The following is a 27133-nucleotide window of genomic DNA, read 5'->3' as shown; positions in this document are numbered from 1 at the left end:
ATATCATGGAAACCCACAGATTACAGGTCACTGTTCACATAATTGCTATTCCACAAACCAGAGCGTAATCACCATTTCCTGCGTGACGAGGCGCTGCCGCTACACCCAGAAACGTCTTTATAGAGTCAGGGGGACCTTACAACAACATAATCTCTAAAAACACTTGTTTAGATCGTAGCTAGTTGTTGGAGACCACAGGTGTCGTGGAACAAGTTTTGCTAAACTCATTTGAATATTGGATATTTAAACTTAAAGATCTTCGATAAACGCAAATGTGTAGATATTTTATTTTACGACATAAAAACACAGCAACACCTCACTCAAGATTTTAAACATGTCTTTAAAAAGGTGGTGGCTAACAAGTTGCTACATTGGACTAAATATGAAGAGTTTGGTCGCAAAATGAGAACTCCATTTTTTAAATATTTCAAAAATCATGTTTATTTATTGTGCATTCCAATTAATATCAATAAAACTGCAGTTGGTTTGTTTTGATTTGAGCCATAATAACTAAAAAAAATACAGACAACTAACACAACAAAACACAATAGTTTTTTTTTTAAATGGAGTTCTCATTTTGGAACCAAACTCTTCATATGTTGTCAGGAACATTAAACACCACCAAGAATAAATGAGCAACGTTCAAAAAAAGTTGTGTCAAGGTGGACAAAACAAGTTATAAAGCTTTGCTCACGCAGAGCAAACTTTTGAACACAGATCTTATATTTTGTGATAATCCAAAAGACTATTGAAAAATCTTATTGGTTTTTGTCAAGGGATCCAGTGTGATGCTAACTTTCAGGTTGGCCTACCAAAATATGTCCTCGTTCAGTGTTTTCGATTACATGACTTGCAAAATCAATTATGTTTGGCATTGATGACAAACTTGTCAACACACCTTCACTCTGTGTATTTGTATAATATGTGACCATAAAAAAAAAGATTTGACATATTTCATTACTTCGCCATCTGAAGAAGTATCACAATAACAAGTGATGTCATGATAATCACATTTATTCGGTTCCACCAAATGATAGTTAAATGATTAGAATTTAAATGAAAAAACTAGAGGACACAGTATTTTAAGGCTTGGGTTCCACAACACCAGAGGTCCATGACTGAATGCCCCTAAACTTTGTGTGTATTTGTGTAAAACACAGACAGTGGAAGGTCGAGCCAATAATATTGTCCAGTCCTGCAAGAGATTAGATTCCAGGCATTCTGTAGGAACCTCCTACGCTGTGTTCAATCTTTCAAACAGACACACAAACTATATCTATCCATCCATCCATTAAACACAACATGTGCCCCCTTGACTGTTCTCCAACCATTAAACACAAAAAAGTAGATTCATCCATCAGAAACTACAAATGAATGGAGGTATGGTGTACTGTAGTAAACATACAAGCTGGTAACCTTAAGATCATAGGTTTACTCACTGAAAGAATGGATTCTAAAGGTTTTATCAATATTCATTTTTTGAGAACAGAGCTGAGGTGTAAATGAGCTTTTTGAAGGTGAGACTGAGACTCAACACTGACATCTAGTGTTTCTGGCCTCATCAACACCTGTTGCTCAAACTTCTTATCAACCCGGATCTTTATTTATTATGTAAATAAATTTCACATTTTCATTCCATCATTCAATTATTGCTCATTAGTGGTGTCAAGTATCACTTACTAGTTTATAAACGTCCGGTTTGTGATTTAAACAAACCTGTAACTCTGTCTTGTCATGTGACCATTTGTGATACAGACACGAGACACTTAAACCACAAAGCAACCGCACTCAGAACACTCAAGCAAATAAAGGAAATTTGTTTACCACCATAACGCCTTGGCAACAGCATAGCAACGCAATTTATCGACCACCCGAATGCCCTAGCACTGCCACTGCCATTACTAATCACTCATAACGCCTCAGCAACCGCATAGCAACACGCAAAAGACAAATTAAAACGTCACAGCAACACGCAACCAATCAAAACACCTCAGCAACCGCATAGCAGCGCATTAAAACTAGTTGAAAGGCACTCGTATCAACACACAATGGAGAAGAAACGGATAATTATCTCCAGCTTATTAAAGGCGTAAAAAACCTACACTCCACACGAACATCACAAGATGGACAATGAGAAACATACTCACACATTCACATGCCTCAGGAATCGTCGTCAGGCATTGGGCAGATCGCAGGTTTGCGGCAATCCTTCTATGGTTCGAGCGAACAGGTTAATGAAAACTGACAGGTGCGACCACGCTGCCGCTGTAATAGCGCAATTGAGGCCAAGCACGTGACGACTCTCACAAAGTCCGAGACTGTATAACGTTAAAGTAGACGTCAAATATTATTATTCGTTTTCAAATAATAATAATAAATATACATAAAAAGTATCTTGACTTTTGTTGATTTGAGTAAAAAAGTGCTATATACATTTTTGTTTAGGTATAACACATTTCAAATCATTTGAGAATGTATTGTAGGATTGATCTTGCTTTTACAATTTTTCAGATATCTATCACCCGAATAGAAGGATTATAGCTTAGACATAATGGAGATCTCAATGATATATTTAACAACTTAAAAAAATGAGGGTATATAGACAATTTAAATAATTGTTGACACAAAGTAAGAATAAAATAATCTTGACATATGTGGCCATCACCTATCTTAAAGCCACAGACTTGTCCTGCATCATCTCTTTTTATAATTTATCCTTAAAAATTTTATGATGATCATTTTTATAGCATTAGGTGATTTTTCACATTTCCAAGATGTTTCCATAAATGGTTTCTAGACATCCAAGCCTGGGCCAAAGACAGCTGGTCAAAATAAAAACCTGCCACTATCCCGAATGAGGAACCAAGACTGCGGCGGGCGATTTATTCCGCTCAAATAATGTCTAATGTCTGCCTGGGCAGATGAGAAAGAACTTAAGGCTTCCTTTTTTAGTACGTGCATGTGCGTGGAGCAGTGCCCGTGGTCAGGTCTGGTTTGGTCTGTAGAGGGGTAAGATCTGCAGCTATTGGGAAAGGGTGCAGAAGTCATGTGCCCATGAAGGACAAGATCCATACAGAAAAGATCCATGCGTCTAGCCATGAGTCACTCTTTCTGTTTACCTAGAGGCTGCCTCGCAGTCATCGCTCTGATTCCTGCCACCATGGCAACCTTCCGGCCATCACGGCAACTCAAGTCTTTCCCCCATGTGGGCTGCCACACTCCACTCAAGGAATTCCATAATGGTGGCCAAGGAAGAACACCTTCCCATGCGGTTTCCGTCTTGATGTCGTTCCCTCATTATGTCACATTGCGTAACCTTGGCTGACCGAGGCAAACAGGTGGATGTGCTTTCAGAGTCCCAGCAGAAGTTCTTCTGATCCTGAAACAGGGTGACAAAACTTGTTTAGAACATATTTCATTATTTCACCTTAAAACGAACAGACAAAGTCATTCTAGTTACGACCATGTATGACAAACAAAATGTCCTACTAAATTCTTATTATCCTAAAAGTATTTAGAAGTATAGACTCCCGCCCTTCCATGACCCTGCAAAGGGGGCGTTTTTTTTTTCAAAAGAGATGGAGTTTTGCTGTAATGCTTTTACACATACAGTATAAAAATGCATATATAGCCAATATAACCTTGTATTTGATATAACATTTGATAAGAGAAAGTCTCACAGCAGCATTTGTCTGACCTAGGTCATTCTCTCCAAAATGGATTCAGGCACCTAAATCTATTTGCAGTGGTTTCTGAGGGCTATCCTGTTATAACCTGGCAGCCATCAGATGCTTTCTCATCAGAAAGATCCCCACCATGCCAGTATGCACAGTAGCGAGGGTCCAAGAAAAGCTAGTGCAGATAGCCGCAAATCTAAATGCAGCCACTCTAACCCCACGAGCACAGCAGAACCACAAGGCTCATCGCCCGACCGTGACCGCCAAGAGCATCGAACACCTTTGGGTGATGGTCCGACCGCAGGAGGCTAAGATGTCTGGGAATCCACGTTACAGCTGCGACTGGATACCCAAACAAAACTGACCACACTTAGAAACTCACGCTACACGCCGTTCCCCCAACAGCTCAGCAGGGAGTTCAAAAGCGTTTAGATGACCTGGTAAGTGCACGCTAGTGGACGTGTACCAGGCCAGCGGATTGCACAATAGATCTGTGACTGGGCTCACTTTCAACTTCAACAAGGCACCGAATTGCCCCTTGCCTCACGCAGAGGGAAACATTATATTATTAAGGGTTTCCCTGCCAAGCACTGAGGGGCATGTGAGTAAATGAAAGCCACATAGAACTGTGGCGGTATATCAACCCCGTGAAGAAGTTACCCATGTGAGATCTCAACTTTAAACTTCAAGCTGCATATGTGGAAAGACTTTGTGACACCTTTGTAGACAGGAACAGAAACTTCCTGACTCGGTTCCAGTTCTATGGATCACTGTGTTACCTCACACAAGAAACCATAATTTGTGGCTTATCCCCTCCATTTTCACTTCTGCATGCACTCAGCAAGTTACAAAACTTTGGATCTTTCCGCGGCTCACAATGTCCTCTTCACTGTCTAAACTTTAATCTTTGGCCCAAGGAGGCGGAGGACAATTTCACAACATCTTGGCCGCTTTGAATTGCACTGATTGGCTGATAACTCGAATATTGTGATGCCGTCTACATTTCCACCTATGATTGGTTGGATTGCGTGCTACGTTTAGATTTGAGGCATTGATAGGGTCGACCAAAATAATCGACATCTCTGAATACTAGTTTTGAGGTCAAATGAACCTTAACACCATCAAGTTACTGGGCAATATAATAAAATGTAAAATAAACAATCCACTCTTTCTCATGCGTACTGGGAAAAAACAGCCACAGAACTACTATAATACAATATAAATACCAAAATACATATTGTGTCAAATATTTATTATAATAAATAATCCATTCAATGAATGGATGAATGAAAGGACAGGATTTTAAAATGATTTTTGGCTCCAGCTATTGAATTTTCATGACCATCGAACAGACAAATGAAAGTTGTTTTTAAAATAATGAAGCACATTACAGGTATACCAACATTACAGTCTGTTTTTACATTTACATTTAGTCATTTAGCAGACGCTTTTATCCAAAGCGACTTACAAATGGGGTTAACAATGGAAGCAATTGGAACAACAAGGATAACAAAAAAAGCATAAGTGCAATATAACTGGTCTCACAAAGCCTACCACAGTAATAAAAAAACTGTATTTTTTTATTAACCAAATCAGTCTACAAATTCCAAATAATTAGTTTTATTAAGAAATGAAGTCACTGTAGCTATACCTCTTAGCAGGAGAAACAAAAAGTTAAAAAAACGATGAGGATTTCATAAATAACCTGTGAACAGGGCTGGATTGGTAATCGGGCATACTGGGCATTTTCCTGGTGGTCAGATGGGCGGTGGGCCGGAACAGGAGTTTCCAGGGCCACTTTTGGGTCTTAGTCCAGCCCTGCCTGTAACATAGAAAAAGGTTTATACCATTAAACTGATGTTTTTACAGATGAATATTTCAAGAAATTATTTATATTTTTGGGTCAGGGTTGTTGCAACCTTCTAAGTCTGTATGAAGCATTTGGTGGTTGTGGTGGGTTTTGGAGAAGCGAGTGATAATATTATATCATAATTTGATAAAATAAAGATGAAATCAAATGAAATGGTACATTTGTGTTCTAGTAATCATCTCAGATTAGTTTCAACCTGGAAATGTTGCTAGAACCACAAATACTTAACAAATGTTGCTCATGTTCTAAGGCGTTGCGTGTTGTGGGATAACAAAGCCGTTTTTCTGCAATGGATGTATGAAATATCTGTGGTGAGAGTGTTGTAGGAATGGAACAAACACAAATCATCTGTCTACATGTGGCTCAGCGTTGCCTCCTTTTCACTAAAACAGAAAATATTTCTGGTTTCGTCCACAGATAACCCACTTGGCATTGAATGCATCCACATACAGAGCAGCACAATCCAGATGTTAGATCATTTTATGCACTTTTGGAAAGGTTACATATGCTTCAGCTTTTGTTTATTTCATTATAAGGACTGAAAGAAATAAACCCACAGAGTTAATTGAGTGTTTTGGATAAGGCCACTAATTTCGAATTCAAATATTCCAACTTCCACCAACACATTGTTCACATTTTACCTGAAAATAACCTTGTGCATCTTTGATACAGAACACAAATCAAGCAATAGTGTAAACAGATTTTACAAAATATGTGCTAAACTTAGTCTGTAGAGCATACAGTACATGACTAAAATCCGTCAGTCATCAACATGCAAACAGCACGTTAGTGAATAAAGAAAAGTCTCTAATTAAAGTCCCCGTGAACCGGAAGTTGTGATCGTTTTTACTTCGGTATTCAGACACATTTCCGAGTGAAAAGGAATTTCAAAGGATAAATTTAGTGGGCGTGGCTTGCGTTTTTCACTGCAAATTGATTGGATGTGTAAAAACAGCTATTGCATTGATTTTGAAATGAAACTGGCAGCAGACTGACAGTTGAAGGGGAGGAGTTAACGGACGCTCCGCCCAAGCCGTCTAATTTACGTCTTTTCAGATGGATCGTCATTACAGGACTGAAGTGCATTTTCTGATTTTAACTGAAGATTATGAGGGCACGTTAATTTAAAAAAGAAAATGACCCACATTGATAAACTATTTACTATAAACGCTGCAATATTTCATGAAAAAATAAGAATTGTCATGTTTTCTTTCACTGGGACTTTAAAGTCATTTACATAGAAAGACAGCATGCGTATGTTCAAAGAATCTTAATAACATTCAAACTAGGGAAATATAGCAACATATTATTTTTTAAATACATAGTAACAGAGTAAAAGTCTTTACACACTGAACATGAAAAAGCGAAGTAAATGTTCTTCTCGATAATGCGCTAGAACAAAAACAATAGATTCCTATGAAGTTATTCATGCTGCGCGCGATTATTCTCAACGCGAAAAGTTGAAGATTTTCTTCATCCACTGTGACTAATTTTTTCCCCTCAGCACGCTGATTTTATTGTGTAAAAGCTCACAGTTAGGAGTTAGTCAGGTGAGTGTGGACAAGTGTGTCTTCAGTTGTTTCTTAAATGTGTTTACCACCGGAACAAACCCGTTTGAACTTTAATGCTGTAATGGATCATTGTGAATCATCATTTGAGTTGATGCTAGAAATCGTCTAGCATCTGATAGAAGATAGTGTCTTGGGCCTCCATATGTATTTCAAATATAGTGTAGTTCGGAGTTGTTGGAGTTTGTTTGCTGAAAGAGAAACTGACTGACACATTATCCTGCTGCGTCTCCCAAAAACAAAGGAAAAACGACTTTCCACAGAGTTCAGAGATGAACGTAAAACAATAGTACTACGGCTGACTTATAAACAAGAATGAATCGCTCATGTGCTGTCACTCCTGCCCTAACGTTTACCCTGTTTACCACATCATCTTGATCTGTCTTTGCGGTTTTCTTCTTCTCCCAGTGAATGCACATTTCATAATTCATGTTTCAGACGGGCTACTATACGAGAGCGCTGTTCAGCGGTTTCATCCGTCCAACACACTTCCTGTAAAAACAGCCAGCGCACTTTGGGGAACTCAATGTTGTGACGCTGAGGTTGGCCCACACTAATGTACATGTATATAAGAGAGGTGCTCTTGAAGAATTTGAAGCATGTCTTGAAAACGCAAACCAAGAACGTGTCTCTCACACGCTGCTGTAAACAGGAAACTCTGGAACTTTAGGTGGCCACATACATTCTGTTGGTTTGGTCACAGGCCAGAGAGTTTTTCCTGGAGGTGACAGACACAGCCATGAGAAACTAGACCATTAACTTCAATATGAAATCAATGCGTGAGTAATGGTTTTGGTGTTTTTTTGTTTTCATGGGACAGTCCGAAAGTATGAAACCAAATGCCAATATTTTCCCATTACAAATGATTTGCATTACAATTTCAGAAGTTGACTTAAACAAATCAATATGACTTTATCATTCCTTAGTTTTGAGAAAAATTCCTTGAAAACACGAATAAAGCCTAATAATTCATGTTATCGTATGATTTGACAATGAGCCACAGAGGATCGTATGCGATAAAATAAAAACATACAATGGTAGACCATGGGCAAAGAATCACAAAAGGTCACAATACTTTAGAATTTTACATTTTAACATTTCTTTGACTCAAAACTAAACCTTCCTGTAGATGTCTAGTCCTATTCATAACAATATTCCACAACTAACCAATTAAAGATGTTAAAAACAGCCCAGACTAAATCAGACAAAAGATCATAAAGTGAGAGTCATCTGGGAGGAGATTTGCCGCCAGTGACATTATGGAATGCTTCTGTTCAGCAGTCAGACTTTGAATGTGAGAATGGACGCCTGCCAGCATTTGGTTCACTTCATTATATCTGCTTTGTGTTCCTGCCTTGACCGGGTGAATAACCATCTCTTTTCCATTCAAATAACACCCTCATGTAAAGCTACAATGCCACTGTCGCCCAGTCAGTGCCAGCCTGTGGTATTCACCTCCTGTGAATCCGTGGAACGCCAAATGCCGGAATTTTAATTGTTGCGCAGGAATCAATCGTCCACCAGGCTGGCGGTTAATTTGGCTCACAGATTAATCCCCTTAAAGTGCAGCTTTAGGAAACAAAGCTAATTTAGCTAAGCTTAGAAGAAAGAGAGGCTTCCCCACGGGCTAAAACAAGTAAATGGGAACACATTTTTTAGTTATTCGGATGAGCGCAAGGATCATTAAAACGGTGAGGATTTTTCAGGTCAACACCTGCTTAGGCGTATCTCTGCCCTCTCTGGGATTGGCCTTTAACTTCTGACCTGGTAATCTTTGGTAGTGGAAGACCTTAACGGCTGTCAGGAAGCCATGGGAAAACAAGGAGTTTTAATTGGACCTTATGCATCTCCAGTAATCCATTCCCAGTCCTTTAAAGAAAAGAGAACAAGGAGGCCGTAAAAAATGAGAACTTCCACGGTCAGGGGTCAGTGCCAAGAACACAAACCTTTATCAGATGCGCTTGTAAATCCACAGATTTACATTTAAGATGATGTTTTCCGGAAGTTGCACACACCAGCCCAGAGAGAGAGGGGGTGTATTCAGAGCCCGTGCCAGGGCATCAAGCCAGCAGTTCTGGGGACCGTGGGCCAAACCGGCGGGGGCTGGTGGTGCTGCGATGGGGAAAAGGGTATCAGCAAAGCTCAAACACAAAGCTGAATCCAGAACATTCCGATGGTCACCACCGCGTTCCCTGCCCACCAGAGCAGAAAATAGGGCTGGTGTTTGACCTCTCCAGGAAGGTTGTGTGTCTTGGACAATCCCAACATCCCTTGTGGTTTCAATAAAGTAGACATTTTGTGATATTTATATGCTTTAGAGAACTTCTGCTGGCCGAAATTAATTAATCAGGAAAATATTGTTCTGTTCTGAGAGTGACAGGAAGAAACCACAGACAGGGTCAACGGCGTTTGAGTTGGAGGGAACGCGTCTAAAGACACAAATATCTTTAACGACGTGTCACATGTGCATGGTGTGAAACAGAGACCCTTCCCAAAAACGTCAAGAAAACCAGATCCTTGACTCGCAGTGAACCCGCGTTTATGCTTTTTTATTTCATTGTGGGTTGGTATCTTTCACTGCACCAAGTTTCGAAACTGTCACCAGTTAAGTACATTCTCCACTTTTGTTAATAATCTCTAGTGTATCGAACTACTTTATCAAAGAGTAGTTTGACTGTAGTCGTACAAAGTTGCTTCCGAAACACTGTTTACCAACTCATTAACCACCACAGTCATGGAAACCACATGGAGCTGCGCTTCTACACTGAGAAAACTCTATAATAGATTTCATCTCCTCCGTTATGATCTGAGGGCCCCATATGACATGTGCAAGAAAAACAGGAACTCTGAATGCTATAGGAATATTTCTTTTTGACCAAGTGATTGCACTTGATCCGAAGTGCTTCGATTCAAAGATCCTGCTGTGTTAAAGATCAACTGCGGCTAATGCACAAAGCTTAGCAAACAGAATGAACATAAAATACAACATTTATAGGGTTCACCAGGCTCCATTTGTATTGATCTATGTAAAGCTTAATAGCACTTTGTTTGGATACGTTTGCCAACTACATCAAGATGAGAGCCCCATTCGTTTTTGTCAGCCATTAGAATATAATTGCTTTTTAAATAAACTTCATCAAACTCCCAGTTGAAAGCCCCAATGTAGACATTTGTCTACGCAAGCCAAGTGTACAATAAGTGGTTTAAAAACACCACTGCAAGTCAATGGGACTCACTCGGATAAGCACGGTTTGATCAGGAAGACATCTGTCTGTCTTTTCTTTCTGACCCTGTACAGACACAACTATAATTGAGGCCCTCGTACAAGAAGCCCGGGCTAATGTATGCCGTGCAACAGGAAACTGACAGATATAATAACGCACCATTAGCCTTCCCCGAGTAAATAAATTTGGTTTAACAAATGCACAAACCCTGCACTCACTGCGTTGGATCACATATCAGAGTCACTGTTTTCAACTCGTTCATGACGGATGCTGGCAAGAGCCGCTGGGAATCCGCTCAGCACGAATGAACTCTGCTCTCCGAGAGCCGAGTTCTGGACAGATTATTGTCCGTCAGGTTGTCCATCACAACAGAAATAGCCACAAGCTTCCAGAAGTCACAGTTACAGGGTTTTGTTGGAGCCGGGAGCCAGTGGGTTACGGGAACAGCACGAGAGACTGGGAAAACATAGACAGATCTAAGATCAGTGGTTTGGGGTGGATATTTTCATTCCAACGAGTGTTGGGATTCTGTGCAAACTCATGCGCATTATCAACTTCCAATGGTCCCAGAGTAACACGGTGGACAGAATGAAAACATCAGGATTTCTCTAAATACATTTTTAATCATCCAGTAAATACTTCACAAAAATAATAAAACTATATAATGTGGTTATTTTCTCATTTTTAAAATACTTCCAAGACCCAACGAGTTTTGCTATACTTTATAGGTCTATAGTCTTTGTCAACAGTCATCTTATTTGTGTCTACTTTTACTCGTCCTTTGCACAAAAACATCTGAGAAAAAGTTGAAATATAATTGAAACAACCAAAAACTCTAAAGAGCTTTAAAAGAGCAAACTTCTGAGCAATGACATTTTCCTCCGGCATTGAAGACAAAGACGTGGTAGGATGGCACTGCCGAAGATTTCCCACAATTCCTGTGCACACAGCAGAACATAACACATTACATAGTGGGCATAAAAACTTATACTCAGACTGAAGTTAAAAGACAAATGTTACCATTGCAACAACAATGACATGGTTTTTGTCCAATATGCCAAGCCGTTTTTGTTTAGGTTATTATTTTGAAATGTTTAGTTTCATTTATTTCATTTCCTTCCCACTTGACTCTGGAATTGTTGGATGCCCCGGGAAAGGCTTTTCTCAGATGTATTAAATTTGTGACATTAGGGAGTTTCTTTTGAGTGAATATTTCATGTTAATCATCAGTCGTTGGAAGAGACTAGAGACCTCTTTCATCCTTCATGAACCAGATTATGGAGGAAAATCTGAAGAAGCTTCAGCATGCCATAATTACTCACCGCTGTTAACATGGTCCCACCGGGGGCCGTCCTCATGGTTGACTTTTCCAGCGTGGTCTACAATCCGTGGTTTGAACCAGGAGGCCCTGCTAAAGGAAACCTTTCTTCAGTGTATTAGTATTCTGATTCTCCGTTACAAATCCTCACAGGTATCATTTGAATTTTTGCGATTCTGATTCCACTTATCGATTGTGATTTTTATCGATTCCCAGTTTGGATTCCACAGTGGAAGTAAATCATTTACAGTAGATATCAACCTATTCATTTAACACATACTCATATATTTATGAGCACCGTTTTGTGTATATACAGTATACACCTAACAACCATGTTTTGTCGGATTTATTACAATTTGTATTACCAAAATTCCTATGCTTTACTGCAAATACTAGGGTTAAACTATGCTTACTATAGTAAAAATATGGTTAATTTTCATAAGGGCTTTTATTGAGATATCAGCAGATCACAAATTAACACATGCACATTTCTGAAAATATGCACACAGGAACTAATAAGAGGAATTTAAATTTGAATTTCAAGTACCCGATTCTAACCTTTCGATTCTGATTCCGAATTAGAATTGATTTTCGATTCCCAACCCTACCCACGAGTGACCTATCTAGACAACTTTTATTGTACAGCTCATTTGTGTCTGTCGGTGACAGTCATACAGGTTTGATTCAACCTGAATCTGAATAAAAGGTGACAGAACATTTTACAGTCCAGAACCCATTTCTTCTTTTCTGTTGACCTTTCCAAAGCTTCTCTCTTCTTTATAACTGGGGCAGTGCCTGAAACAAAAGCACAATTATGGCTCTGGTTTGGCTGGGTGGGAGAGGAGAGGAGTGAACCTGGCATGTGGTTCTCTTGAGCCCGATCGGGCCGAGGGGAAGCCAGGCGAGGAGGAAAGAAGAAAAGAGGAATCTCCATGAATCTACCACGTGTGTGAAGAAACGGAGACCGCAGCTCATTTAAATGTGTCACTAACAGGACTGGAAGATCTAAACTGGTGCTGGCCGCCACGCCGGAAAAAAGTCACATATTCCAAAAGACATCCCTTGTTTACTCTCTTTTGTTGAGAGATTCAGGGAGTCGTGAAGACGAGGTCTCCAACCCCTCGTGTAAGCGTTGCACTTAGCACATCATAAATCCTGCCGTCGAGAGCGAGGAGAAATGGTTTCCTAATGACATTTCTCATGCCCGCTACGCAATTCCATCAAAGAGAAAGCACCACAGGACGACACGTGTGTAGATTTTAGCTTTGTCAGAATGTCACAGTAAACAACATTTACATTTATTTATTTAGCAACTTACAACTGAGCATTTAACATTTTGTCAATGAGCTAACAATAACAATAAGAATACTTTTTAGAAAATCAGGTTTGCTTCATGAAGTAGATTTCAAACTATTTTTCATTTTAGTTAAATATGTAATACTTTGTTAAAGCTTTTAGCATTCGTAATAATAGTTATAAAACCCTTTCGGGCCGCACCGTGAGACTAACAAAGGAAAGATTCAAAACCTTTGTACTCTGCATCATGTGCCACATTATAAATGTGCATTTTTATTTAAAACATATCATTTTAGGGTATAAAAACATATTTTGAGAACACCATTGTCACAACGTTCCATTCGCTAGCTGCACACGATGGCGCTGGTGAGCCAGAGTCGGCAGAGTAATTTCCGGTTCTACAACACTGTATGGGAAAAGGAGGAATTTTGGCTGGCTGTAATTTAGATTAAAAAGAAGTAATATATAAGCGATGTGACAGATCCTCTTTCCATTGCTGAGCACTTCATTAAGCCAAAACAACTAGATAGTGTTATACGATCAGAAATGACTCTGCGGACTCTGGCATTGCAAAAGCTCACCTGTGCCATCTTGTGCAACTAGCCCACTGAATTATCTTTGCTCAGAATACTTTTTACATAATTAAACGCCTGATTAAAATCTCTGTATGTTTTACATACATGCAGTATTTAAGTTTATGTTTTAGAATGAGCAACATTTGGGAAACGCTAGTGTGGACAAAGAGCGTTTTTATGTAGGCCTACTGTAGATTAGTGTAAAGTAAAATTGACAAAAACGTAATTTCTAGCTGAACTGTTGCTTTAAATTAATCGTGGGCATCGCTGTTGGTCGAGCCTAGGGAAGATATTCTGGTGTCCAGTGAGCTTTCAGCTCTCATCACTGTTCTCTACACTGGTCTGAGGTCAGAGGACTCACGCCAGGATGAGTGATGTGTGTGGTCCCCACTGGCTCAAGGTCAGTAGAGGCTCGTGGCCAAAGCTTCTGCGTCGCTCCAAAAGCAATGACATTTTCTCAGGTTTAGAAATTGTAAGTTTGGGGCAGCCATGTTAACTACATCAACATTTTTCGTGCTGAGTTTATGAAAAGATGAGATGTCAGCCTACAATTATTCCGTCAGTGTTTACACCTCAACCTTCCCTGCCCTGAGAAATGCAAAGCAAACTGCTCGTTCTGAAATAAACTTTTCACTGGTGAGAAAAAAAACAGATTAATCCTGGCTGGGGGGTGGTGGTGGTCTTAAACCTGGTTTAGTTGGTCAGAAAGACGGCATTGCATTCTAAGACCTGGTCAAAACTCCTCCTAAAGGGATAGCTCAACCAAAAATCCAAATTCGTACTTCATTTATTCATATTCATGTCACTCCAAACCTGTATGAGTTTCTTGCAGAACACAACAGAAGATATTTTGAAGAATGTTGATAATCAAACACTGAACCCCATTGACTTCCATTATATAAACACGAAACCACTGAGACATTTCTCAAAATATCGTGTTTCACCGAAGAAAGACTCACATACAGATTTACAACCACAATGATGACAGAATTTAGATTTTTGTCATTGAACAAGATCAACCTGACTAGTAAACCATTTGTCTTTTTAACCAGCTATCTGTTTATTATTTAGCGTTGCATGTACTAGTTTGCTCTTCAACAAATTCCAAGACTTTGACACAAGAACATCAGTCAGACAAAACATTTCGTCACAGTCACTGTCTGAAACAGCCACCACCAATACAGACAAGAAAACCTGCAAAATATCCAGCCGTCATGTTTTTCATTTGACAGAGAGACGAAAACACGCTCGAGTCATTGTCCCGGAATCTGAGAAATACCAAAAACCTCTGTGTCCCCTTTAAACAATGATCAAACTAATAGAAACAATACTTTCATACTTGACATAACAGATGGTTTTACTTCATCAATGAATATGGGGAAATCTTACAGAATCGTAAAACGATCACCAACGGAAGTCTGAATTTTAAAATCACTCAAATCCAGATTATATTTACACCTAATCTACGTTCATTTACACCTCCATATTCTTCATGTGTTTCAATAAATACATTCTCATTTGATTCTCTTTTGATTTCTCCTGAACAATATCAATAGAAACATCTGAGACTAAGTTGACAATTTCATGAAAAACAACTCCATCAAATCTGGAAACAAATGTCATAAAACATTTCAGAAGTGAATCATATTAGTTTGAGATGGGCTCCGGGTCTCGCATCAGTGTCATATTGATTTTGATTATGCCCTAATTGACCCTTCGCCCCGCCCCCTTTTGCTATGTCCGACATCAGCCAAAGCGCTCCCACTGCACTAAAGAATATTTATCGTGAAATAATCATTTCTGGGGAAAAAATGACGTATACTTTCAGCCAAAAGCACTAAGAAAGTCTGCGATGTGCATTTGAAGTATACTGTACATTCAGGGTGTGAAAGTGACTCGAAATAAAGTAAACTAAATAACGATAGAAGCTCCAGCACGCACTGTGCTCTAACGACATAACGTCTGGACAGCTCCATTGGTTTCTGACATGTTTAGGCAACGGGTGAAACTGGTTATGACCATAAAGAAAGATCAAATTTGACCTCTGATAAAATTCTGGCAGTGTTGATGAGATGCAGTCCTTCAGCGCCGATCATATGACAGTCAGTCTATAAGAAGTTTTCTTGTACGAGTCTGTTTTAAGAAGTCTTTATTGTTGTACATTATGACAGCTAAGATTCCACAGTGACATGACTTACAGCTGAAATCATGTTCGTACAGTGTGACGGCCAGCAACAACCGCGAAGGGCGTTTTTAAACTGCATAATGCGCAGCCGGACCGGTTAAACTATGGTTTGGTTGTCGGACAAAATGGCAAATAGCAACAGGGGAGGGGAAGATAATATCGGCGATATGATTGGTCCGGTTGCCTGTCCATCAAACTCCACGCGAAGAGTCAAGTGTGTTACACCTTTAAATGAGCAATGGGAAATTTTTAGGAGGATCTATCGACAGAAATGCAATATAATATACAAAACTATTTCTTCCGAGGTGTATACAGACCTCACGTAATGAAGCGTTATGTTTGTAATACCTTAGAATGATCTGTTTCTGTCTACAGTCGGAGCGGGCCTAGACATGAATTAGCCGCCGTGTTTTGTCCAGTAGCCCTAAAAGGACAGACCGCTCTACAGAGCGTGTTTCCTCTCCCTCTACCCTGCGGTACGTCGTCCGGTCGTCCCTGACTTTACAAAGGGGGTTAAAACGTCTACTAACTTACTCCTAACTGCTATCTTTCGGTCAGATCGAGCTTCTTTAACAGCGCTGAGCACTATTTCCTGTTAGCTAGCTCTGCCCTCAAACCTGCTGTGCAATGCTGAGCTTCATCATAGCTTGTTTGATTCCTTTGCATTATTATCCAAGACGACATGAGTATATACAAGCAGCACTCTCGTTCCAGATATACAATGACGCTCAAAACTGCTCCGTTAATATTACAACAACAACATATCTAGGTTGTAACAAACGTAAAAACCAATGTTACTGACATACTGATCCGAATCAAAGCAATCTCCTCGGGGGGGATTTTTAGACCATCTTTCTCTCCAACGTCTCTCCGCTGGAAAGTATCTCCATCTATGAGTATCTCCGCTAAAAGCGGGTCCTACTGGAAAGTCTTTAGAATATTAACGCAGGTCCTGACTTTTATCCTTCTTTTTATACTTAAAATCCACAGACACTTTATTTCATGTAATGAGACATGACTCTTTCTACAGTCTTTCTAATGCCCGCATGATCTAATGCCCGCATGATCTCTTCCCTGCGTCAACATGAGAAGACACGCCGTCTCAGCCGACGACATCTTTTTGTACCGTGGTGGCCACCATCGTGTTTGGACTCAGAGATTGGTTGCAATTCTTAAACTCACCGCTAGTGGCCGCTAAAAATCCCACTCTAGACCTTTAAAACATGGGAAAACACTTGCTGTTTTGTAAGGCAGTGAGACTCACCCATGTTACGTACACGAATGATTGATTAGGTTTCACATCCTCAGACGTCATTCCTGTAAAAGAAGGTAATGTAGAGCCACGGAAAGTGTTGTTTATGATTGCTACGACTGCTCAATTCCAACGCTCAGACATCATGTGAAGACATCAGTTATTCTATGATGTGCAGAAACACATCTGTGAACTGTAACACACACCCACCCCAGCTCAGGGTCACCCGGGTCAAAGGTCACATGGGCTACATCCTTAACGGGTGCTTTTGTTCCTTTTGTCTGGTGCGATGCAGGAATGCGGTTGCACTGAAGAATCAAGGAGTTTTTGGAAGTGTCGCAATAGCGCAGGCCTCTCCGAGCCCCTTTCATGCCGTTAAGCATTAACTAAACCGACTCTGGTACCAAAACAAAAACATATTGATGGATATCGTTCCACGACCCAACAAAAGAAGCCTGGGATGGCTTTGTAAAAGAGAAGTGCGTGTATTAATAATTATCGGCCGTGACACGCCAGCGCTTTGTTTCTGTAGGGCAATTATTCATGGCTGTTCTCTGGCTTCAAAGACAGGAACGCTGGATAGACGGCCCTCGCTGTGCCACGTCTCGATGATGTTCCTGCGACTTAAGACATTGAGAGACAACAAAAGCAGAGGAAGACAAACAAACAAAGAGAGAGAGAGAGAATGTGATGGGCGAGGGAACATTGTGTGATGAACACAGATGCCAAACGTCTTGATTCACATCGGTCACACTCTTTAGGCTTCAGCATCACAGCATCGCATGAACATGTACTTTCAATGATGATGATTGGCAGCTGTGAATCTTTGAGATTTACCACCACGGAGTTAGAATCAGATATAATGAAGCATCGGGTAAATGCAACACAGGGGTCTCATGTGTAAAAAAAGTGTTTTCCTTTTTGGCCTATTGAATATTATCATATAGACTGAGTTACATCACAACTGAAACATTTGGGAACATTGATGTTAGTGTTTCATATTTTAGGGGGAAACAGAAAGAAATCATTTTAATTCTCACGTGTGTCTTTATGGAAGGCTTATAAGGTCAACATTTTTTGTTCTTGTTTTCTCACCAATTTTATTTCACATTATTCTTTTCATAAACACAATCAGACTACAGTTTAGACCACATACCATAATCCAAGTGCTAAAACAATATGCTTGCTTCCTCACAGAAAATGCTTCACGTGTTTTAAAGAACAAACACATTGACATTGGATGAACAAATGCAGTACACGTCGTATTATTAAAACATACAATGTGTCAAGATCGTAAGAAAACAAAAAATAAAGAGTTTGGTTCCAAAATGAGATATTAATATTTCTCAAAAATCATGTTTTTTATTATGTAATCATGTTTTTACTGTGTTTTATTGTGTTAGTTAGCTGTATTTTTTTGTTATTATGGCTTAAATCAAAACAAACCAACTGCAGTTTGATTGATATTAATTGGAATGTACAATAAAATAACTTAAAATTTGTATCTTATATTTTATTCAACTAATACTATCTGCTTTACTGAATACATATGAATGCCACAGATTTTTGTTTTTGCTCTCCTCCTCAAAGCTCTTTTGAGAAAACTTTACATGTGAGATGTTGACCATTTTATGTTGGACTCCTCAACAAACTTTGCACTGTAAAACAATCCGCTAAAAAAAAAAGATATTTTCTGTAAACTGGAGAAACATATAAGAAATATATTGTAAAATATTTGTTTCTTGTAAAATTAGAGGATGTAAGGATATACATTACATTTTTTTCCCGGTTTTTCTTGTAAATTTGTTGTCTTTTTCTGTAATTTTACATTTTTTAACCGTATTTCTTAAATACATAAAAATCTGTAAAAATATCAGTAAAATTTAACAGTAAAAGTGGTTTCTCTAATAAGCGCACCATTAAACCTGACTGTCGTTCGAATACAAACCGAAAGTATAACTTCATGCCACTCAAAGAACGTTCTCCTAAAAAATCTCCACATGTCTGCCTACAATGAAAACGAAAACACGAAACATTAGGTTGTTTGTCAGTTACAGACAGTCGCAATCTCTCTCGACTTTGAAGTCGAATTTTCTGTTACTGCCTATTTACCAACCTTGCAGCCAATGTGTCGTTTGATGTCTGGTGATTTTCTTTAATGAACAATGTGCTTTACATTGTTCTGAAGAGAACATTTGTTTTAAATGTCACTGTCGGCCATAAAAGGCCAATAATGATGTGCCGGTCATAAATAAAGTTACTGTTAAAACCATCCATCAAATGAAAAGCAACTTTTACAATCTGATGTCATGCTTTATTTTGGGACTCTTATGGATGCAGGAGCGTGTAGGCCTCACTGACGTCATCGAGCGTTGGGCAACGCAAGACGCACCATCACAGCCTTTCTTCTTGACAGTAGCGCTAACAGAATGGCTTTGGCTTGTGAAGTCTGAATTTCAATGAGTGTGGCTGAAGTCCCAAAAGCCCTCAGTTCCATACGCTCTGTGTCTCGTGTGTATTCTGGCTGGGGTTTGGAGCGGTGTTCTGGTTATAGGCGGTTTGGGCCGGCGCTGTAAGTTATGGGGCGTCACACATCTCAACCGAGCGCTTTGGGTTCGGGTCAAGGTGGCTCTGCATGCATGTTCGAAACCTGAATGATACTCGTTGATCATCTGAGAAGTAATAATGCATCATTACGGCTCTGTATCTGTGTGTGCTAGCCAATAGAAAGAGACGGTAGTGTTGTGTAGGTCTGCCAGCTGTTGGTCTACAGTAAAACATCAGCGTGCATGATGGTTCAGGATGAAACTTTTCAGATCCGATGGTGTTTCGGCTGTAACTGTAGATCTCGGAGAAATGGGCTGTAATTGACAGACATCCATTTTGAGTTATGAATGGCAAGAATGTGCGCGAACAAAGGTTCGACTGTTAGGTCACAGAAAATCTGCTGATACGAGATCAGTTCACCTGGAAACTCAAAGGAACATCTCATGGTTGTTTTAAAATCAACATCGATCCTATGAATTGTCCTTCTGCTCTGGCTGTGCATGATTCACGCATGAAGTGCACACTTTTGAGAACAAAGTTGTTGTCTTAGTGCAATCTTTTATATCGAAAAAAGTAAAAAAAACCTTTCTCAAATGACATTACAAATGTGAAAATAACTTTTAAAGCCCACTCGTTATAAGTTAATGTTCCATGCTCATTCTTGCAAATGTTAAATGTTTGTCTTAAAAAAAAAGTGTTAAAATTGAACTAAAATGAATTTCCTTACGTTACAGCTTTCTTGTTGGCTGACGTCATGATGGATAAATTCAAGTCCCACTCTTTATCATTGGAACTGAAACTCGACTAACCAACAAACTTCAAATGCGAGCGTACCAAACAAACGAGTACGAATTACAAATTGGTTTTAGGTGATCTGTCTGGATTTAAACACAAAGATTTAAGCGTTTATATAGGTCCCAAAGTTTTTCCTTCGTTTTTCCTTTTTCATAATGAGAAACAATGGCTACAGAAACCCCACAACATATTGATTAGATCATGTTGCATGCGTTTTAAAACATGTGTTGCGGTAAAGAATGGCTGGGGTGGAGGGAAAGGGAGCATGTTTGCGTGTGTGCGCATTTGATGCGACCCCATCGTCTGTGTGTCCTGAAGCTGGCCCCGTCCCAGACGCGTATCTCACCCTTATTTCTCTTCCGGTCTCAAGATCCAGAGAGCCTCCCTTTCCCATGGGCCCTGACCACCACCCCACCAAAGAACAACCCACAGACGCGCACACACACAGTCCAAGGTCGTGTCGTGATGTGATCCAGCTTTGGCTGTGTGTGGCATGAAGACAGATGAGAATTATTCTACTGGGTTTTACTCTGCACGTGCCCCGTACACTGGTTCTGCACACACTGCACGCGCATGCTATTATTTGCTCAAAACTCCAGAGTCAAACTTTAGCTTGAGTCTCATGTGTGTCTCAGATACTTCTCCTGAGAAAGCGAGTCAGAAATGTCACAGATGTGTCTGTCATCAGAGTTTGAGAAGAGACGTCAACAGTGTGTCAAACTGAGCTCAGATGTGTCTCGTCTGGAATCGATCTCATTATCAACTTCTCGTCACATTGACTCAAATCCGGATGATTTCACCTCTACAGTCTACATTCATTTACACCTCCTTCATGTCCCGTTTGATTCTGTTTTTAGAAAATTCATCTGATACTTAAATGAGAACGGAGCTTCTCGCTGGTGTGCTTTCTCGTCCGCAGCGTTCATGAGTGAACTATGGCTAAGGTCTCTCCTCTCCATCTGCTGAAATAAGTTGGAGCGGTTTGCTTCTCGTCTCCTGACGTTGAGGAAAGACCGTCTCGGTTCAATAGCTGCTCACTAAAAGAGATGCGGTCTCCATTCTTGCTGTCCCTCCAAATGCCACGACCAACTTTCCACTGCTGAGAATGAACAGCACTTAGCAGGATTTATCAATGCATGGCATGAAGAGCCTGCCAGTCCAACAAGAGGATTGTGGGAATGATTGGCTTTCGCTGGCATGACTTTCAGCTCTTAAATTGACCAATACGCAAAAACCAGCGGCCTTTTATTCCCACTGAATGCTCGGCCAAGTTACATGGAAAGTTTGATTTACTAATGATTTGAATCAACCCGAGCAAATTATGGTCAAATTATAAGCTTGTGAAATAATTCAATTACTCATTTTTACCAACTCATTCTATATGGGGACGCTTTGAGTTCTGTGGATGTTTTACCCAGAGATGATAGGGTTCTAGTAAAAATATATATACAGTACGTTCATTACTTAAAGGGATGGGCGTTGTGTATTTATAGGTCAAATGGTCTCATGACTAGAGCTATAGGAATCTTAATGATGCCAAATAAAATGTCATAAATAAATCATACAAATTCAAGACATAAAATTTGCAAAAATTACGTTACGTTATTATGTTATATAACAAATCATCGGACCATATAAACATGAATTACACAGCTCTATGAAATACTTGTTATTCCCTGAAAATTACTATTAAAAATAATTAATAACATACACGGGACTACATTTACAAACGATTAAAGCAAATTGCATGTTCGTCTTGTTTGAACGTCATGCCTTGGCTTAAATGTCCCCTTGGAAGGTTTGCCTTCACAAATGTTTCACAAAAAAACATTTCAAATCAATATTTGGTGTCCAGCTATTTACAATTATTATTTCTTATTACGCAGCTTGTATGAACGCTTGATTCTGATTGGCCAATCGCGACATTTGCAGGTTGGTTATTCCCAGATAACAACCGCTCAGAACTAATAACACACGTAACCCGGATGCAGCCAATCATTTTGACAGGTTTTTTTTGACAAATTAAACATAAATATGTCTTTTAATGACATACATGACATTATATTTACAAATGATTAAACCAAATTGCCTGTTCGTGACGTTTGAACGTCATTTCTTACCTTAAAACTGAAAGTAAACGGTCTGCATTCAGTAAAAATGAGCTCTTAAAATATTTCAGATTCACATGTCATGTCCAGTTTTTTCTCATGTGGCACGTAGGCGTGTAATAAGCAGGATAATGTACAAGCAGCTGTTATCGCGTAATAAGCCCCTTCAGTGAGACACAAGACCCTCCGCTTCACGTCCTGATCACAGTGTCGGCGATTATTTCTGCCATAACAACCGGCTGCCTGGACATTATTCATTACATGTCTAATTACTTACTTTAACAAGCACACATTTTAGCATTTCAGTAGTCAACAGTAGACTAAATACTTTTCCGGAAAGCAAAAGTAGAAATCTAAAAACAGCTTTTAATGACACAGTTGGTGATACATAAAATACATTTAGCAATGCAGAACGTGTCTACACAAGCGTACAATCAGTGTCGAGTCGTCATCTCTATAATCATTCATGTTTCTTACCTCTCGCACAAACGCTGTCAGTCCCACTAAAGAGGAAAACATGCTTTCATTTACATTAAAAAACATTCAGAGCAGCGAAAAACATTTCTCATTTCACTGATTTAAACGTGCGACAGCTCGTCCGTCCGTTTGTCCCAGCATGCAAAGTTCCTGTCTGTCCTACTGTCATGTTCTTCTTGTAAAAACGAGTTAATACGTTTGATTTGAAGTAAATTATCACACAAGTAATTATATTAAAGCGTTTTCCTCAAAGGGATGAATACGCATGCTTTTTAAGTGGTATTTTCAGTGATTAATGACTTTGTATATACTTTTGGCCTGATCCTCGAACAAAGCACAGCTCAGAAGTCATATTACTAACTTACTCTTACTGCTTTTTTGTCATTTAAAGCTCGACAGACCCTGCTTACAATAAGTTTAATTTATAGAAATATGTTGTACTTTGAGTCTTGAAAATATCTTTGTATTACACCGACAAAACAAGCTAAAAACCACAGGGATATTTTCATCTTTGGATAAACAATTCTTTAAAGGGATACTTCACCCAAAAATGAAAATTCTGTCATCATTTACTCACTTTCGAGCTGTTCCAAATCTGTTTCAATGTCTTTGTTCTGATGAATACAGATATTTAGAAGAATGCTTGTAACCAACAGTTGTTGGAACCCGTTGACTACCATAGAAGGGGAAATTACTTTATATATTTTTTGTTCTGTTGAACACAAAAGAAGATATTTTGAAGAATGTAGGACAGCAAAGAGTTCTGGGGCACTTTTGACCACCATTGTCATTTTTCCTTCTATGGTCGTCAGTGGGGTCCAAGAAGTGTTTGGTTACAAGCATTCCTCCAATTATCTTTCTCTGTGTTCAACCAAACAAAGACATTTAAGCACGTTTGGAACAACTAGAGAGTGAGTCATTCATGACAAAATGTTCATTTTTGGTTTTCCTTTTCATTCAAGGTTTTCTGCAACTTTCAAAGATGTAGTAATGCATTCATAAATGGACACCTTTAATGTCAGGAAGGCTGAAGGGAACCTCTTTAAAACCAGAACTCGGACACAAAGATGTGAACATTGATGATGTTCCGGTGAGAAACGACCCCGTTGATGACGTAGTTCATGGCCAACTTCAGCACGGTGCTCAAAGAACCAACCAGTGGCTTCACCTGCCGGACCACACCTGAGAACGACAAGACATTAAAATAAAACATGAACGGACAGAAAGAAAACATTGTCCGAATTTTCTCTGAGCCATTCGAAATCTAACATGTGGTGGTATATTTACGGACCCAAAGCTTATGGAAATACAAATAATTCTTGACCATCACAAAGCGACTTGACATGTGATGATGGATGCATCGCTCAACCTCATTGTTAGAGAAACAAGAAACAACATTTCCCAAAGGAATTGAGACATTCTGCATTACAGAGCTGACAGACCACACCCGCTCACAGCATTCACCAATGAGCCAAGAATGTTGGAAAATTCTCTTCCACTGAACACATGATTAGAAAGAGACGAAAATCCTGTGTTTGCACGGGCTGGACACACCAAACTCCCTCCGCAGAGGATTGATGACATTCCACTTCTCCCAGCAGAGAGAAAAATCACTGATGACATCTCTTTAATATCTCATTTATTCTCCTAGACATCAATGGGATTAAACGGAGAGCAAATGGTAACTTTGTTTAAGTCTCATCTGCGTCTCAGGTATTTCTCCTGAGTCAGAAATGTCACAGATGTGTCTGTCATGAGAGTTTGAGAGGAGACGTCAACAGTGTGCCAAACTGAGCTCAGATTCGTCTCGTCTGCGATCTAAAGTCAATCTTAGTGAAGATCTCCATATCACCTCAAACATTTCTCATCACATGTACTGTATATACAGCATACAAAGGATTGTGAATATCTATTGTACGCGGCTTGTTTGATATACTGTATTTAGAACTCTTTTGAAATGATTTCATTCAACAAAATATAAAACATTTAAAAATCACAATAATAAATGACCATTAAAGTGAGAGGTTTTATCAGTTCTCTAAAGACTGGAGAAAAAAAACCGTTCCCTTCATGTTTGATATTTAAAGGCGGGGTAACCGATTTCCGAATGATGCTTTAGACAACTGAGTCGGGCCGAGTACCAAAACAACCTTGTAGCCAATCAGCAGTAAGGTGCACAGGACATTAGCCGAGCCGAGCGCTGACCAAAGCGACAGATGGGGGTAGGGGTGGGTTTGTTTTGGTGATTTGAACATCAACAAGGGCTAAGATTTCAGACCTTAAAGGAGCCGTAATGAGAAACTCATAAATATGTTGCCCTTTAAATGACACGTATTTTGTTTCACGTGACCATTAGAATACATTCAGTGTCATGGAAAAGAGCAGTCGTAGAGCAGCTGTGACATCACACAACACCACAAAACAACCAAAGGTCAAACTATAAGAGCCGATCTCCAAACCATCTCCATTAACCCTCATTACAAATGATGGAAGGTGATGATAGCAGTTCTGACCATTCACAAACTAAAACAAAGAAAAAAGAACATTATTCTGATATAAAACCTGTTGGTTTTGTGAACATGGACCTTTGCGCAAATACTGTACGTCTGACTCACCACCAACAGCCATTAAAAAAACCAAGAGAGTTATTTATCATTTTAGCAAAATACAAAAGTTACACAACATACTCACTTTACTCACGTTACAAAGGTTTCGCTGGGAATGCAGTGTTATGAACACGACCGATCAAAGTGTTTCTGGACGTTGGAAATCACCCTGCAGTACATTGCTGTTGTTCAGAAGCTTCAAATGAGTCTGTGGTCAACTTCTAAACCATCAACATGCCCAAATCTCCATTCCCACGCTCATTTCAAAATGCCATTAAAGAGCAAGAGAAAAAAAATAGCTTTCGCTAGCAGTACACACGCTCACCACAAAACAAAGTCCAGTCCGTGCCAACAACCATTTGTCACCCTCGATGGCTACGTGGGTTACGATATTGAAGGTTTACATGTAAACAGTGCAATTTCTGGTTTTCTGGTCGCTCCGGCGTTTGGAGGAAATGTCTGAGAGCATCCAAACTGGGCAGGTCTGACACCAGAGACAAATGCAAGGAATGACTTTCACCACCGCAGTACTGGATAATGACACGCTAGCTGATGCAGGAAAGGGCAGAGCCGTTTGCCCACATATCTAAAAGCTACACACACCCCCAGCGTGGCATCGCAGGACGACACGACAAACCCGGCGATGGGCTCTCGCTGGGAAGCGTGGCTGCGTTATCCAAACAACACCAAAGAGTTGACTTGACTTTCTGAAAGGCCACACGTGCGGTTTGGTGTCTCAGGCTCAATTAGCAATGAATCATTGCGGCCAAGTGCTTGGACTGAATCTGGAATGTTTGTTTCGCTGGAACCACGCCGTCATGTTTTACAAAAGATCGCTCCTGTTGTTTGCGATGCTGTCGATGTGGAGTCATTTAGATGAGAAAATGCACAAATTCAGGAATGTGATTCAGGAATGATTGAACTGTACGTTAACTCTAGGATGATCTAAAAAGACCCAAAAAATTACATTAGAGCAAATCATAGCAAAAAATACATTGAAATATAATATAATGCAAACTATGCACTGTAAAACCCGACAAGTTACGGTGACACAAACCGTTTGAGGAAACCAATTGCCTTAAACCATTTAGTTTTAAAACTAATAAATATGAGTATTGTAAACTCATTTACTTTATATTTTTTAGTAAATCATTAGAGTAAACTCAACTTAAAGATTTTAAGTTTATTCACTCATTTAGATTTGTTAACTGAATTCAAGTCTTAACAACTATATGATTACTTAAATGGTTTCAGATTGACTTCTGCTTAATATAATTATTTTTTGAGTTCACATAACAAATATTTATTGAGTTGAATTAACTTTTTTAAGGTTTAAGTTAAAGCGATTTTCACTGTTAGGTTTTACAGTGTGTTATACACTCTTAAAATAAAGGTAAACGATGCCCCATTTTTGGTTCCACAAAGAACCATTCAGTCCTTTGTAATACTGTTCAAAGTAAGGAAGGAAGGAGGCGGGAACCGGCGAACATTCAAACCAATATTTAATCAAATAAACCAACCACAAAACGAAAGTAAAGGGCCGACAGCTAAATCACGGTCAACTGCCGGCCACACAAACATAACTCAAACTTAACACAATGTCCAGGCCTGGTCTTCTCTCGTCGTACACTCCTG

General features: G+C 39.5%; 1 protein-coding gene and 1 long non-coding RNA gene across 2 annotated transcripts in view; both read right to left on the bottom strand.

Moving 5' to 3' along the window:
* Positions 1 to 569: 569 nt before the first annotated feature.
* On the bottom strand, positions 570 to 14172 carry LOC130551578 (uncharacterized). The gene is made up of 4 exons (XR_008962632.1): positions 11662 to 14172; positions 10558 to 11277; positions 5383 to 5499; positions 570 to 3379 (listed from the first exon to the last, which is right to left on the bottom strand). It is a non-coding gene; the product is annotated as an uncharacterized LOC130551578 (long non-coding RNA).
* An 8589-nt stretch (positions 14173 to 22761) lies between these two features.
* The window catches only part of fbln1 (fibulin 1), a 28459-nt gene continuing 24087 nt past the window's right edge, over positions 22762 to 27133 (bottom strand). Inside the window, 1 exon segment of the mRNA XM_057329288.1 lies at positions 22762 to 24074. Within this exon segment, the coding sequence (XP_057185271.1) occupies positions 23935 to 24074 (140 nt within the window). The 3' untranslated portion in view covers positions 22762 to 23934.

Source organism: Triplophysa rosa, linkage group LG3 (genome assembly GCF_024868665.1).
Source record: "Triplophysa rosa linkage group LG3, Trosa_1v2, whole genome shotgun sequence".
NCBI lineage: Eukaryota > Metazoa > Chordata > Actinopteri > Cypriniformes > Nemacheilidae > Triplophysa > Triplophysa rosa.
The sequence above is the reverse complement of the archived record's forward strand: the minus strand, read 5'-3'. Positions and strand labels throughout refer to the sequence as shown.